Here is a 17,423-nt window from a genome sequence, read left to right as displayed (position 1 = left end):
CCAAACAAGATCGCGGGCGCAAGCGGTCTACACAGTTACTATCACTTGGCAAAGTTATTCGTGTCACTTCACATTTCTGAAGTTGGGACCGCGAATAACGGAACAAGTTGAAGTGGTTAGTTGACACTTTGTTGCAAGGTCCTAGATAGGTGCAACTGTTGGCGACAGTATCGCTGCAACTTTGTAGGCGCGTCCGTGATAAGCCTACATACCGGCGCTAAGTAATGGTGACGTCACGCTCATCAACCACGATACGGAACTGTGAGCACTGCTTTGTTTTTAGACTATCTAGGTTATTCGTTTGCGGCCTTGTACTAGATTTAGACGAAATTGCGAAAATGTGCCTAATGGTCCTTATATTTTTTTCTCGAAAACCTCTCACCTAAAATATCTGTGGTGTGCAATGAGTAAGTACTAAGGTTAGGGAGCATTTTATTCAATAAAATTATGTCTTTTGTATCTTATCATATATTTTTGTTTTGTTACCAGGAGGTGTGGAAGTACCGGAGTTTGGTGAGCCCATCACAAACCTGACTGTGCCTATAGGAAGAGACGCCACTTTTGAGTGCATAGTTGTCAATCTGGGAAACTTTCGAGTAAGTATTTTATTTATTTTTTAACTTAGCGTAAAGCCTGGATTATTTATAAGCTTGAACTTATTATGAATCACATTATCTAATGGTGATTAGATGATATGATTAGATGGTGTGTGAGGTAATTAGAAGATATCCTATTACGCTTCCACGGTAACAATTATATGTATATATTAACTCCTTGCAAAACATACCTACACGTACGATAGGTATATATGTAAATTCAAGAGGTACTTAGTACCTACAACAAAAATGTTTGAATTATGTTAATTTCAAAGTGTTTTCAGTTTATCGTCTACAACGAAATTCCCTTAATCAATTAGCGAAATGATTCAAACTTCAAATTATTATATCGATACCATATTCAGTGAATTTTAGCTTCGAGCCTACCTATCGTGCTATAGCAAACTGAATAAGTAATACGTTTAAATCAAGCCTTTATAACTTCGCACAATCTATATTAATAGTCTGAGTAGACAAAAAGCTTGTTCCTTCCCTCCGGCAAGTATATAATAAAGTCGAGAGGCTGAATATTAATTATGTTAGTTAAGTTGAATTAGCTTGTCGGTTTTAGGCCGAATAAACTACTAGCAACAGTAAAATTACGAAGTCGAAAAGTTTTGCTTCACCAGATTAGCGATGAACCGAGATAGAGAGCAGAATTGTTCTAACCGCACTATAAAGTATACAGCGCTCGCTATATTTAACAAGCGAATATCAGATTTGCTGCTTCACTTGAATTCTGCATTAAACTCATATTGAACTTCGCTGAATCGATTAACAAAGACATTTGAGATCGATTGTAATCATCCCTGCTTCTCCAAATTAGCGTAACATTCCTGCATAGGTTGAACTTTTATCGATAAATTTTCAAACGATTAATTTAGATCAATAAGCTGCCAAAATAAAGCGTATCACAATAGAAACTGAAGGATACCTTTACTCGCGTTACCAGGGGCCTACTGGGAGTAGTTAGGGAGCCGATTGGGGGTAATTAGGGGGCCGATCAATCCCATCCGATTCTGTCTGATCTTACACTACTGTAATGTTGTTTCCTGTGTCACGAGCTCGTCAAGGATAACGGTGTTCTTGTGATATTTTTAACGAGCACCTTATACATTAGCTATTGTTAAACTCAGATTGCTTCTGAGAATATACTAGGATACGAGTACCTATTTTCTAAAGTTTACTGAGAAAAAAAAATATTGCAATGAACCAGGGTTTCTAGGCTACTTTACAACAATCTAAAGTTAGTATTATTCCATTAGAATTATATCTTAAGGTAAATTTTATTTTCCTTACTCATTATATTTTTACTATCCTTTAAAAAACTCCAGTAGCAAGTAACAGAAAACAGAAATCTTAAATAAAATATCTACAAAGAAATGTAGGTTAGCTACTAGCTAAGGCCGCATGCGTAATTAATAAGTTTTGTTTATGTATAATTTAAGCGAACCCTTTCCTTATTTTAATGTCTAACTTGACCTGGAAATTAAGCTGGTAAAAAAGTCTGTACCAAAAACCTGTTCGTTTTTCAAAGTATTTTTAAAAATAGAAGTATACAACGGAGTCAAATCGACTCCGGAGCTTCGGAAGCGTCTTTCAATTGTTTTGGTAGGCCTCTCTCTTGTAAAAGGCAGAACAACCTACTTAATGTATTTAATTAATTTACTTTGCTGATTTACATTATTCAACGCAATGAGTTTTGAAGTGTTGTTAAGGTTAAAAGACCTCGCTTTTAGGAAATTAATGGTAGGTAGATAGAGATTAGGTACCGTAGTAGGTACTCTTGTAACACGTGTATTCAAATGAAGTTCTTAACATTGAAATAAACTTCTTTGTGTGATTTTTTTTTATAATCGAAATGGAAATAATGTACATATTAATGATTTTTCAGTCCATAAAGTGATTGATTAAAACTGACTTAACTGTAAAGGGGAATTTTCGTAAAATATAAAGTAAACTTCACATAAAATAATTTACACCACATCATTTTACAGATTAAATATATTTTATACGACATTTTTTATTTATTTAACAAAACGGAAGAGTAATTTCTCAATATAAATTACAGTTTATTTGGAAAACCATTTTTATAATACTTAGCCATGAAGTTGTGTCGCTCATTTACTTTAAAAAGAAAAACTAAATGGTATTGCTTGTGATGTGGATAGATAGGGACTGAGCTATCCATCACACATTCATGAACCCATTTTTGGAATGGACATAATGACTCCTTTTATTTCTAGAACCTTCTAAAATCTGTACTCTTCCAGGTGGGCTGGGTGAAGGCAGACACGAAGGCGATCCAGGCTATCCACGAGCACGTGATCACTCACAACCCTCGGGTATCAGTCTCCCATAGTGACCACTCCACTTGGTACCTGCATATCAAGAACGTGCAAGAAGAGGATAGAGGGCAATACATGTGTCAGATTAATACTGATCCTATGAAGAGTCAGGTGAGATACCAATATCGTCAAATAAATTGCTCTACCTTGTATCTATTTCTTCTCTCCTGTTTTATAATGGACGCGCTGAATACAAAAGACGCGATAATTTTAGAAATGAGACTAATCTCTTGCAGCGCTTGCATACTAGCAATAGTTGTATAAAATCATACAAAATCAAGTTATCCTGGGAATCGAGTAAACTTAAATACACTTCTTCACATTCTTAAATCCGTTCGGTTTTTCCGTGTGACATCGATCGGTTTGTAAGGATAGTAAACAATTGAGTACTAGCAGTGCAAAGGTGACGTTTAAAACTACCAGTATAAAAGCGCTGTTATCATCAAGTTAGGAAAAGTAAAATTTTAAAAGCTGGATATATCTCATCACTACAACTTGGTGCGTAAAATTCGAGCATCTTTTTTGAATGAACCACAACCGAGATCCTTGTTACAAAGTAATGGACTGCGGTGCACTGAATTTCAGGAACGATTTAACGAGAATGCGTCACGCGCCGAGTTGCACTTTAACCAATATACTGACATAAATTGCAACTTATGCGGTAGTGCCCTGCATTGTACTCATGCATTTTTAACTACTTTTGAAGTAGGCGAAAACGTTATTAATGAGAACGGTTATGGTTTGTGAACAGTTGGTTATCAGTAAGGCCTAAATTGAATACGAAAAATGTTATGTACTGAAACTGGACAGAACAAACCCTTAAAATGGCCGGGGCGTGATGAAAAGCTTACTTGGTCTTCGAAGTATTTTTTTTCTAAGTATATCACTTGGACATGGCCAATACTGTTTGATCTTACAGAAAACTATAAGTTGAACATAAAGGTCTCAGCACACATATGGGATCGGAAAGGGATCGTAACCGTAGCGCCTTTCGCCTCGCTGTCAACCAGGCGTCAACCTACCGTATGCACGTAACGAAAGCCTATCAGCAGCGCCTGTACGTCAACTCGGCTACGGCTAGGCGACACCGCGCTTACGCCTCGCCGCCCCCTGGCTGACGCGCAACACGAATGAAATACTCCTTGCGAATGGCGGCGTCTTTAGCAGGCAAGTCGCGGGAGGGGAAAGGGGAAAGGGTGGACGAAGAGATGTGAGCTCGGGTACGGAGAGACGTAAGCGCGGAGACGGAGAAACGTAAGCGCGGGGACGATGAGCCGTAAGCGCGGGAATTCAAGTTCGGAGCCTGTTCCGAGGCGAGGCGATTACGTTATTATTCCGATTAGTGTGCGTTGCAGTAGGGAGTTTAATACAAACCATTCTGAACGGCTCGAGGCGATACGGTGACGATCCCTTTCCGATCCCATATGTGTGCTGAGACCCTAAGCATCCTTATTATAAATATACACACAATATGTCTTTATATGCATTAAAACACAAACCTCCATTGAAGCCAATCGCACGATAGCTTAAAACCAAAATACTCTCACAACAAACCTTCGAAATCGAAGCTAGCAATATCGTTACAATAATACTTTTACCTCCAAATATAGAAAGGAGAAATAGTGGGAAAGTTCCCTGGTTACTAATAAAATTCTTAACGTGTACCCTGACCTGCCGTTGGGCATCAGTGGCCGCGTGACGTAGACACATCGGTAGCATTCAATACGCTGATTGATTCACCACGGATCTCTATTACCGTGAAAGGGTTGTGTGATTATGCTTATTTAGATTTCGATGCTGTATTTTCGAATGTTGATACCTATAGTTCGGCCATTCAGAGAATGCGTTCCTGACACGTCGCGATTGAACGATACTAACAGCGATTTACTTGCGTTGCAGTTACGATAAAAATATTTTTGCTGGTTGTTTACCGTTTTAACAATTGAGGAGCATTAAAACAACATTATTATATCAATAATCAATGAATGTAGTTACGTCGTCAGTTCAATCGCGACGTGTCAGGAACGCATTCTCTGAATGGCCGAACTATAATAGGTTTTGTTATAGTGAGACACCAGATATATACATAGTTTTGGTGAACAGTTAGTAATCGTTTACCTCAAAATGTTCTCATCAAATTCAAGGTGCTTAAGTTCGTTCATAAGATGAGACCAAATATTTAAAAAGTGGTTGATAATATGACAGCGCAATTCTGTCCACAGACAAAGAATATTAACTATTCCATAGCACTCAAACAAATTAATTAATTGAAGCATTTTATTTCATCCCGCGGCGCAATGTTTCGAACATTTAACGCCATCCGACAAACTTATTAAACGAACGAAACGCTAAAACTTATTTCAATTCAAATAATTCTTCGCTCTTATTAATCTGCTGGACTCGGAATAAATCTGTTGAAAATTATAATATTTCCGATGGATCTCCTTCAATACAAAGGTTTTTGCATCAAAAAGTGCTGTAACACCGTTATTATACAGAAGCTTCCATTTTAATTGCCACTTCTGTTTATTTTCCGTCGTTGCTTGTTCAGTACACCGGACATTAATCTGAAAAGACATCAATTTAGTACCAAAATGTGATTAGAGCATCCCGCTTAGCAATTTGGAGTAAATATTTTCTCATCGGCGATCGGAAAACCGCACAATTCAGATTTAATTTAATCAACAATGTGAACTATGTTAGGTTTCTCGATAATTAAATGATTCTGTTTACACTTGTGATGGGCTATTGATTTTAGTGTGTTATCCGATCTGAAGCTATGTTCATATAATAAACAAAAATGTTTTTAAAAACTATAATTTAAAATGATTGCTACAATATCTGAATAAAAGCACGATTAAGTTATTTTGAGTTTTAAATATGAGCAGTTTGTATCCAAGTCCTAATACGGATTGCTAAACTAATTATCATAATTAAATAAACAGTATTTTCGTTATAATCTGTAGTGCCCAGCTTGTGGATTAAATCAGAATGGTCATGGATTATATTCGGATTTAAACAGAGCCTGAAATTATGAGCTTTTATTACGCGTAAATGATCCTGCCTAACTGTGGTAATACCAGCAGTTTCGCCTGTTTCTACTTACTTTCGGCACCCAGATAAGAACCTTTTATCAAGCCTAAAATTACCTATCTCAATCATTTCAGCCGTTTAGCTGTAATAACTTTAGGAAATAACAATTTCACAACAGTCAATTCCTATCCCTAGCCTTCTGCAATCTGTCAACGTTTCAAAAACTCAACTCTTTCTAATTATGCTTCTCAATTCCTCAGATGGGCTTCCTAGACGTAGTGATACCACCCGACTTCATCCCCGAAGAGACTTCGGGAGACACGATGGTTCCCGAAGGTGGAACGGCCAGAGTATCCTGCAAGGCCCGAGGAGTACCGCCTCCGAGGGTCATGTGGAAAAGAGAAGATGGAATGGACATTGTGGTACGGGACCAAACTGGAGCGAAAAGCAAAGGTATGTTGAATGGAAATGATTTACTCGACTTTGTTTCCGTAAATAGTCGGTATTGTATTTCAGAGTGGGTATTGGATGCTGATGTTATTTTTTAACCCCCGACGCAAAAACGACGGGGTGTTATAAGTTTGACGTGTCTGTGTGTGTGTGTGTGTGTGTGTGTGTGTGTATGTGGCATCGTAGCTCCCAAACGGATGATCCGATTGTAATGCGGTTTTTTTTGTTTAAAAGGTATGTCAGTCGGGAGTGTTCTTAGCTATGTTTGGTGGAAATCGGTTCAGGTCTTCAAGGTCATCAGCTCGTTTGCTAGATGTGATAGGAATGTTACACGCTCAGTTACTTGCAAGTATATGTGGGATCTGAAATTTGAAACACTAATGTCTTTTGGAACCACTGAGCTAGTCTGCTGTTAGGGCACGAAGGTAGGAGACGTAACCCTGAACTGCCTTTTAGTAAACCCATCGAGTTTGGGCTCGTTGAATTTGTCTTGACGAGTTCTCTTCATGTTTCTGATTGACGAGAACCTGATGCTGGAAATGGGATGTGGCGGATGAAACCCTGAAATGCCGAAATGAAACGGATAAACCGATTTATATTTTTGCTGAAAATCTAGAATGTCCAAAGGTTAATCTTTATTGTTTCTCAATCTGTGCAATTCTCCCAGAGCCAGTTTGTCATGAGGATTGTTAAACAGCTCCCTTTGGCCGAGATCGCATATAGCGACCCCATCTTAAGATAAAATAAATTAAAGGAAAAATTAAGGAGCTCCTTTAAAAAGCATGAAATAAAATTAAATTATAAATTTAAAAAAACCCCCGACCCAAAAAAAGTACGCAATAATTATGACAAAAGGTTAAAAACGCTAAACCCTATAAAAAGCAAAAAATAACTTTTAACACTACGTAAACTAAATTTTGACGTGTCGGGGGACCGCTTTTTACCTTCATAAATACTTACATAAATCAAATGATACCTACCTAATTACAACATTCGTTTAAAAAAAAAAACACGTATCTAAAGTAATGAATTAGAGCGGTCCCCCGACACGACAAAATTTAGTTTACGTAGTGTTAAAAGTTATTTTTTGCTTTTTATAGGGTTTAGCGTTTTTAACCTTTTGTCATAATTATTGCGTACTTTTTTTGGGTCGGGGGTTTTTTTAAATTTATAATTTAATTTTTGGCACAATAGCTATTTAAATACTTCCTCATAATTCGCATGTTTTGGTTCTTCTAGTACAGATCATATCTATATCATTTCCATTATCATAAAAAAAGTAGATTACTCTGTGTTTGGGACTTCAATACACGAGATCACTTGATGGATGTAGCCAACACTGCCTACAGGGTGACCGTAAAAACCCACCCTTCACAATAATAGCAGACTGTAATAACCTGTAAATTGCAATAAACACGGGGTACATTGGGCATCGGTCACGCGAGCCGCACTTACCAAGAATGTACGTACATTAGTGGATAATAATAACAGAGCGACAATTCTGTGCTCCCCCTAAATACATAATATCCAATGTGTGGTACACCGTAATTTGGTTTTCCGACAAACGCGATAAAATTACAAAGCGAATATTTTAAACAATTCCATATTTCAGTGAATCAATATAAAATATAATGGCTACCTTACGCTCAAAAGTTCAATTCACAAAAGTTAAATTGAACCGAATTTCAACCTTGATCGTGAACAATTAAACAAAATAATTAACCAAAGATCAAATTTGAGACTTGATTAAATCGCTAAAGGCGACTACAAAATTTCATAGTAAACGTTATTATTACAATGCTTAGGGTAAATTTGTAAATTCCGAGGGAGGAGGTATTGTTTCACAAATTACCGGTGTAGAAGGCAATCCGAGACCCCTCAAACAACGAAATAAGGCAACGATAAAATCAACATTGAGCACGCTACCCGCAAATAGTGATTGAATGCTTGTTTCTACTGGAATTACGTGTACACTTGTATGCTACCAGAACATTGAACTGATTCGCTTAAATATTCTTGCATGCCGTCTAGCCTTAGTTATCTGTTAATGAAAAATAAAAAATACTTAAAACTATGAAAAATTTAATTAGCTAGCTAAGTGTAAAGATAAGACCTTAAAATGACGCTATTAAAAAAATCAACGCTACAATACATAGATTGAAAACGTTCACGTACATAAAAAAAAATATCTCACACAAAAAAAAAAAACATAGACTTTCTATAGTATTTTTTAGCCAAAACAAATAAAAGTACCTTCACAGCTATCTCGCCATCCATACTTCTTTTGTTTTTGTATTGTAAAATTGTATCTGTTCAACAATTTCATAGGTTAGTTCTGCTAGTAAAAACCTTTGATAAATGAACGTCACAATATTGTTAGCGGTTAGAGTTATCGGATAGAAAAATACCGCAGTTCGTGGTTGCAATCTGATTGTGGTTTGCAGTTTCATAATATAAACAGTTTAAATTCTTTATGAAGTCTGTTCATCAGTTATTTATTGTATTTTTTGTGAATATTTTAGGGTTTGTCGTAGTGTTTTGTTTTGATTTGTTTATGAGAATGATTTAAAAAGCCATTTTGCAATGGTTTCGATAGATGCTATTATTGCCTACGTATATTATAAAAGAAATGACCAAAACACAAGCAAAAATTACAATAGCGCGTCAAACCAATTCTTAATCAGTAAAAAGTAAGTACTTTTTATAAAACTTTTTCTTCACTAAAAACCTCAGCCTGCGTACAATACGGTACCTTTAAAAAAAATATGGCGCAAAAGTTAGGTAAGTGATTGGCTATGGCGAAGACTAAGCTAAAAAATATTGATGTGAAATACCGACGGATTTCATTGTATTGATGCTAGTTTTTAGTTTTATTAGCATAGGGTTCCTAATTTAATTAGGTAACTAGAGATTGTTACTAAAAGCTTGAAACATTAAATCATGTCAGGTGAAAATTAAAACCCTTTCAATGGTTGGTCGAATTATCTATGGGTTGAGAAAGTTTTTTTTTTTTTAATTTCTAATAAGTAAACAGTGACCTGAAATCCGAAGCAGCACCAAACCTTACCTACACCAAAGTAAAGTACCATTGTGTCCTATTAATTTCAATATCTACACCTACTTGCTGACACCAAGTATTATTGTTTACGAGAGTTAAAAATCCATTTTTTCAAGCAACTGAATTAAAATAAAACTTTATTTCTGACGCATTCAGGTAAAAATATACTTATTGATTAAATTCAGAAAGCACTACATTTTTCTCATACTTTCGAGACAATTCGTAGTATTTCTATTTATTCTATCTCAGGCTTATCGAATATTATTTGTAAGCTATTTTGATATGAAAAGAGTTCCATTATTCAATCCGATCTTTAGTATTAGGTATCTACGTACATATATATAGGATTTTTCCTATTTTCGTATCATTAAGAATGGAAAGCAGACGAAACCTAGTGACTCAAAATAATATTCTAGACTATGTATTATCCTTTAAAAGAGAAATATGTAGGTAATAATCTGTATTAATATTGTAAAGAGTTTGCTTGTTACTTTATGGTTGGTAAAGGCTTCGTTACTACTAAACAGTTGAAATCAAATCTTCAGTTCACTTTCAGCTAAGTGGAACATTTTGTTTGTTAGCCTTTTCATCGCAGAATTCCTATACGAGAATGTCTAATCTAGGTTGATCCGAATGCAGAAGTGCGTCTGAGTTTTGGGCAGTGTAAAAGGCAATGTCACTACCTATATAATTGGTTGAAACATGTTCACGTCTGTAGTTATAATGTGGGTAAACATGGATCTCATTATGTCCATTGTCATCCTCCCAGCTAAAAGTACTTCATAAATCAACGTCGCAAAAAACAAAACGCTACAAAATTAATAAAGCCGAAAACTATTCGTTAAATAGCTGGAAAAAATATTTCATTTGTCTTAGTTTATTTGAATGGAGCAAGGACGCCATTGTTTTTCTGAATATGTATAATACGAAAGTCGGTGTGACCGCATTTGTGGGTCTACAATGAGGCGCGCGGCGACTATTCTCGGGATGAGTTTCGCGTCCAGTATTGTTTAAAGTTTGTCGTAATTAGTAGAGTTCTGCCGTTGAATACACTTCTAGGTCTCACTGTACGAATGGTGAATAACGTTTGAATAATTTATTGAGTGTGTATGGGATAGTTACTAATTTACGGTCGTGTTGCTTTTTGAATGACGAGTTCTGTTGCAGGTTAGTAATTAAAAGAGTTTTTTGTGGTGCTACATACTAGTGCACACAGGTGCCTAATTATATGGCCTGTTTAAATGATACCTAGTAACATTTTGTTGTAAATAGGCTGTTTTAAGTTTAATTATCATCTTATGATTATGTTCCTGTATAGCTAAATAACGTATTTATCATCATCAGCCTATCGCAGTCCACTGCTGGACATAGGCCTCTCTAAGTGCACGCCACTGAGATCGATTTTCGGCTTCTCGCATCCAGTTCCTGCCAGCCGTCTTGCGCAAGTCATCACTCCACCGTGCCTGAGGACGTCCTACACTACGTTTGCCGAGGCGTGGTCTCCACTCTAGAACTCGTTTACCCCAACGGTTATCGGTTCTTCGGCTAATATGGCCAGCCCACTGCCACTTCAGCTTGCTGATTCGGCTTATTCGCACTTCAGCTTGCGAATAACGTATTTATACCTACTCATATAGTCTTTTAGACGTCACCTAGAAGTTATAGGCTTCACCGAGATTTCATAGTTCGTAGTTCGCAGTTTGACTTGACAAACATCAGCACACTCCAGTTGCCTTTACATTTTACAAACAATTGGTAATTTCGCAAACTCACAGTTATGCACCAGAATTTATTCACATACAAATCAAGCTTATTAAAGTATGTTAGTGAAAACAAAAAAACTCGGCAAATAAACTAGCATTTTATCTTGTAAAGTCGTACTTGAATAGTGCAATATATTTCCAGCAATGGTTACCGCTTTAGCACAAAGCTGGACGATTAATGTAATTAAATTTTACTGCACATTTTAAGAATTTCCAACGAACAAGACATAAATTCTGTGTAGGTACAATAATGGGGTTATTCAGCGCTTTTATAGTCACACTAAACGGCTGTGGGTTTTATTAATAATTTTACAATAGCATAATGATTTAGCGGATAAGATTCGCTTCATAAAACACGCAGTAAACATCTGGACATACCTTGGATTTTCTCGGTTTTTCCGTGCGTCAACTCTCGGATCGTACGGGCGGTGTCGCAAGTATACGGACAATAACAAATAATTGACTACTAGCGGTACAATCGGTGATACCTGATCGCGCGACAGGTAAAAAAACGGATACAAAATATCATACGGATGCGACAAAACCCGCTAGTGTGGAAGCGGTATGACACCAAAATCTAACCACCACTTTTCACTATAATATTTGACGCACGAACAGACGAATTGAGTTGAACGTGAAGTTAATGTTGTGTTCATTTCAACATTTGCCAAACTTTAACCCAATAATCAAATTCTGGCTGGCAGTAGAATGTTATTAGTACTAGCAAACAAATATCGAGCGTAAAGTTATTACACCGCGGTTTGGAACTATTTTGAATCTGTAGGTCTGAAAAATTAATCTGTTTTTAGATTTAGACATTATAATAACGTAAATAAAATAAAAATAACTTCTTTCCGTCACCAGATAAAAAGTTTTCTATGTTTAAAGCTAGACCCCAATATTGAATGTAGTTGAAGAACAAACATTCTCACTTTTTTTTTCTAGGATTTAAGATGAATCCAATTTCATTTGTTTTAAACATACCTACCGCACCTACAGATATATGTAATTACCAAGTAAATAGTGAGTGTAAACGTGGATAGATGTGAATGATACGGAGGTGAGGTGACTGATTATAGTGTGAAAGCTGGACAGATAAGAATGGGAGACAAAATATATTGCGCGGACCTACGTAAGATTGGATGAAAAAGAGAAAAATATTTAGAAAGTAGTGTCTAGTTGCCAACAGTATTAGGTTTTCTGAGAGGGCAAATACACTTCTCAAGCCACGGAATTTGCCAAATTACGTGTTAATTTTTGTAGCGAAGTTTCAGTTTCTTGAGACAACTTATCCTCAGAATATTAAGTAACATGTTTGCCATTGTTCGCAGTGCTATCGTACCAGGGTGAAGTGTTGAAGCTGACCAAAATATCACGTTCAGAGATGGGCACATACTTATGTATCGCCGGTAATGGGGTCCCGCCTACAGTGAGCAAGCGGATCCACATCAGTGTACACTGTAAGCCGATCTTTATAACATTTCATGTATTTCGTAGGCAGGCAATTAAGCAAAATGAAGCCGTAAAAAGATTCCCTTTTTTACAACTTGAAAGTATCAAATCTCACTCCGGCGGGGAGTGTAGTTGATTTAAAAAGGTCTTGGAGATAATTAAGATAATTTAATGCTGTTTCGTAAACATTTCTTCGTAAATCTTTCAGCGTTGGGATGGTGAATTTAAAAGAGCTTCTAATGATGTAATTTAACTTATTGGTTTTTTTGTGCAGTTCACCCTGTGATCCAAGTACCCAATCAGCTGGTGGGCGCTCCGCTGGGTACTGACGTCACCATAGAGTGCTACGTCGAGTCATCGCCCAAGTCCATCAACTACTGGGTTAAGGATCCAGGTAAAAAGACGCTTGATAATATTTTAATCATATTAGAAGATAACGTTTATTGCCTTCACAGTCTTCATACTTAGACATAATTTGAATACGATAACAAGTCAAGTTAATTTCTGGCGATCATAAACATAAAATTATGATACCGTAATAAAAGCAAAAATCATCTTACATCCCGGATTGAATATAAATACGCTTTAAAAGTCCAACATTCCAATTTTAATACCGTTTGATTAACTCGGCTGGCAGGTAAGGCATCCGCGATAAAAGCGAAACAAATTATAAGGCAGCCATAAAACTCCTAGGTGTCTGCACGAAGTTTTTACATTTTTCATAAAACTTCCGCTGAGGAAAGATGAAATTCTAATATTGAATTTGAAAACAAGTGTGTTTTAAGTAATAAATTGTTCTGCAGGTGAGCTGATCATACCTTCGGAGCACCACGTGATGTCGGTCAGACAAAAGTCAATGTTCGAAGCTGAGATGACAATGACTATCAAGAATATTCGAAGGGAAGACTTGGGGAGCTACATCTGCGTCGCTAAGAATTCCCTTGGTGACGTCGAGAGCAAGATAAGATTATACGGTACGTTCATACTCTCTTTATTCTGATAAAATAACATTGTAGGACACACCGCATACTTTAAATATCAGCTTTTGGACATTCGAATACAAATATTTGCAACAGCAAACGCATATAAAACGTGTTCAATGACTCTCAAATCTGCATTCCAATTCACAAATACTTTAAATAAATGCAAAATCGCAATTAACTTCGCATATTGAAGTCACACGTTGGTTATTGTTTTGATGGAATTTAAAAACAAACTTTTTGGTGATGTCACAGAGATTCCTGGGAACGATAGGCATGCATACCAGTACCCTGATGTTCGAGCTACCTCGGATGATGAGTACGGGAACAACGCCTATGATGATGAGGATGAGGATATCGATAGCATGAAGAGTAACAGAGTGCCAGATAGAGCGAATAAGTGGTACTCCAATGATGGTAAGGTGACGGTGATGACAGCCACCGGGGCCTCGTCGACCATCACAACGACGACGACAATCTTCCTGTGTCTAATCAAAAGTCTGCTATAATTACTATAACTGCTACAATAAATGTTTTTCCTTTTTTATCGTCAGCCCTGATGCTAATTCAGGTAAATTGTCAACAATCACAGCCTGTAATTACGTTTGATTGGAATAATTTCTGTAGGCATCGTTTATTCTTTTGTTTTTTAGAGTCGGCGAATATTTTGTTTCATAGTTTTTTATTCCATCAGCGTGTAACGTGATAATAACTAGTCTTATAACGTTGTATATAGTTTGTAATAGGCGAATATCCGAACTGTTTGTAAGAATATAAATAATAATAGTAACTCATTTCTGATATTTATTGTTAAATACATTTACGAGATCGTATAAGATTTAAGCAAATGTTTATAAATGAATGTGCCATGTATATTGCTATTAACTTGAATAGAGACATTTATATTAAAGTTTTTATTGGGCATGGTAAATTTAATTGTAAATAATATATTGATATGTAAGCGATAGAGGACATATTTACTTAATGACTTGTTTGAGACATATGAAACAGTTAATAGTTGCCGAGTATATACAACTTAAAGTTACATTTTCCAGTGCTTACCCTTCAGCTGCAACTTTTGTACAAGATACAATACGTAGTTATAGATTTACTGCCTAAAGTATCTCACCACTTAAACAAACTTGCTATTGCGTTCCTGAGATTTGTTCAACAGATTCTGAAACAGTTATTAATGGAATATCAAAAGTTGCAGATGGAGTAATTTCCGCGTATATCTAAATAATGTAGTCGAATAATAATGTAACTTCTTCCGAACAATGTACGTTAATATCCTGATCGTTACAAAAAATAATAAAATCAAGGACATGTCGCATTGCCTCTTAATTTCATCCAAAACCTTCGTTTCTCGAGGACTTTAATACCTAATTGAATATTTCACGGCGTTCTATGCTAATGTTGCGAGGGGTGATAAATGGTAATGATATTCTTCGTTATTCTGACTAAAATTCATACGTTTTATAAAATATAACCATTTCAAAACACTACCTAATTGTATTTTAGGTTTTATGCTTTAACAACTCTATTTTATTCGCCATCTTTTTTATTGCTCTGTTACTAAAACGGTTAAGCAGAATAACTTAAAACGGAAATATTGCAGAAGAACAACTCAAGCCAAATTCCAGACTTTTATATCCGAATATTATTCTTTTTCAACTGCGAGAGCGTTTTACGGCACTAATTTAAAGATAGCAAAAAATAATTATTCCAATTTTAAAATAGACCTTTATTCCTTCCTCATTCCTTCATTTTTTCTAAGAAAGAAGAAGGTGTTGTATCTTCCATAGGATAGAAAACAAATGAATACTCCGACAATTTAAAGATGGAACCGTCAACATCTTCCATCTCCCTCCCGACACTACCCGGAATCCTCGCACTACAGTGACAGACGAGCCTATTTGTATTTGATCACACGTCACTGCCTAGAATCGTCGTATTAATGTGGACCACTTACGGTATTACACGGAATCTACGGAACATTTGTACTGAAAGGTAAGCAGATTTGTACTTAGTTCATTATTGGATTAATTTACGAAATTGTAGTGATTCAACTAATCCTAATTTCAAAAATTGACACTTTGATATCCCACGTATGGTTTCGGCCATCAATGAATATTTAATTGAAACCATTTAGCGGAAAAACTGACGCAATCAGAATTGCCTTCCCCGAAAGCAGAATATCCATATGTATACAGAATAAATATCATACAGTTTTATGTGCAAAATGAAGTAAATAGACATAATATTTACTGTTTATTGGTGTGACATATATATACCATGATATGTCAAACTGTTTTCCACTACAAGCTTTAACTATCATTCAAATTAATATAATAAAATTGCAAGTTTTTATTTACACCTACAATATTTAGCGACATTTTCTTACCACAAACGAATGACTGAAGACCATTGTCTTACATTCCTGAGCATTTTTTATGTCCGACAGTTTACAGGTTTCACAAGTTCGATAAGGCGTAAGCGACATTAGGTAAGTCCCCTGTCAATTGGGATCTATGGGCGTCACTGATAAAGACCAGTTGACGATCGATGGAACTGCTCGAATCTGTCAAAGGTATTGGTCTAATTGCATGGTAATTGCGTTACACTAGAGATTTACTTTTGATCTACACATTGCGTGATTCCTGGTATATGACAGGTGGAGTTCTAAGAATAAGGTTCAATGGATACGGTAAATTAAATATGATGTCCTGTAGTACGTGCTAAGTCTTCGTACCAGCAGCATTTGTATGGTGTTTGACGGTCCTAACCTTGCTAAAACAACTTGCACTGCACGTATCCAAATTATAACAGCATTCTAGAGTAAAATGTCAAAACATATTCTTAAAGCACCTTAAACCCACACATTCATAATTTCGTCCGACACCAAGAAGCAATATTCCCACCGTATTATTTAAATTTAGCTGCAGTTTTCGCAAGAAGCTAATACTTTGGTCTCATGATAATAATATACCTGCACAAAGTCGGGTACCTAGCCTTTAGCTATGCCGTCATATGCACAAATATTGTTATAAGTTTACGCTACTAAACTTGCTTTCATATTTAAGTTTGATAAAGAACTTTATTGGGAAAATCGAATTCTAATATAGTGTGTATTTTGTAGTGTGAGGTTTCCATCAAATGTTTCATATAGTATAAGTTCAATTATCTTTACTGCTTTATTATTAGCATTGTTTTGAGAGCTGAATAACATAGTTCTCTGCAATATGACGAAGTTTAGAATATTTCAACGGATATATGTTATGGACCAAGTGATAAATTGAGCAGTATACATAATGCCCGGTCATTATGAAAAATGCCCAATATGAGAGCGCAATTTGATAATAATTATTCAAATAATCAAATTGACCGGGCACTATACATATTGCCCGTGACCTTTTGGGCAAAGTAATACAAGCAAAGTAATAACATATTTATATTCATTTTTTTCTTGTTATTGCCATTTAATTTAAAATAAACTAAATATTAAACCACTTAAATAATCAGCCTCATGATTTGGATTAATTATGAAGGACTTTCTTCTGCCTTAAAAATCCACTAGTTTTTGCATTTAAAAGTTAAGGAAAGTCATATTTAAAGGGTGCTTATTAAACAGGCTCCTTTTTAATATAATTATTCGCCCCGAATAATGTATGTTGCCTTCTAAATTACTAAGTCAGCCACAATTAACGAGCATCTAAATAATACTATCTCAGCCACTCGTTATC

At 35.9% G+C, this 17,423-nt stretch overlaps 1 protein-coding gene across 1 annotated transcript in view; it reads left to right on the top strand.

Moving 5' to 3' along the window:
* LOC124631231 (lachesin-like) overlaps positions 1-15,010 on the top strand; it is an 84,211-nt gene extending 69,201 nt beyond the window's left edge. The window contains exons 3-9 of the mRNA XM_047165494.1: positions 490-596; positions 2,870-3,055; positions 6,238-6,430; positions 12,580-12,708; positions 12,975-13,094; positions 13,504-13,674; positions 13,936-15,010. Coding sequence (XP_047021450.1) covers positions 490-596; positions 2,870-3,055; positions 6,238-6,430; positions 12,580-12,708; positions 12,975-13,094; positions 13,504-13,674; positions 13,936-14,189 — 1,160 coding nt within the window. The 3' untranslated portion in view covers positions 14,190-15,010. The remainder of the gene's footprint in view (positions 1-489; positions 597-2,869; positions 3,056-6,237; positions 6,431-12,579; positions 12,709-12,974; positions 13,095-13,503; positions 13,675-13,935) is intronic.
* Positions 15,011-17,423: the final 2,413 nt, after the last annotated feature.

The sequence above is a fragment of the Helicoverpa zea genome, chromosome 1 (genome assembly GCF_022581195.2).
Source record: "Helicoverpa zea isolate HzStark_Cry1AcR chromosome 1, ilHelZeax1.1, whole genome shotgun sequence".
Lineage (NCBI taxonomy): Eukaryota > Metazoa > Arthropoda > Insecta > Lepidoptera > Noctuidae > Helicoverpa > Helicoverpa zea.
This window is presented reverse-complemented; position numbering and strand designations above follow the sequence as displayed.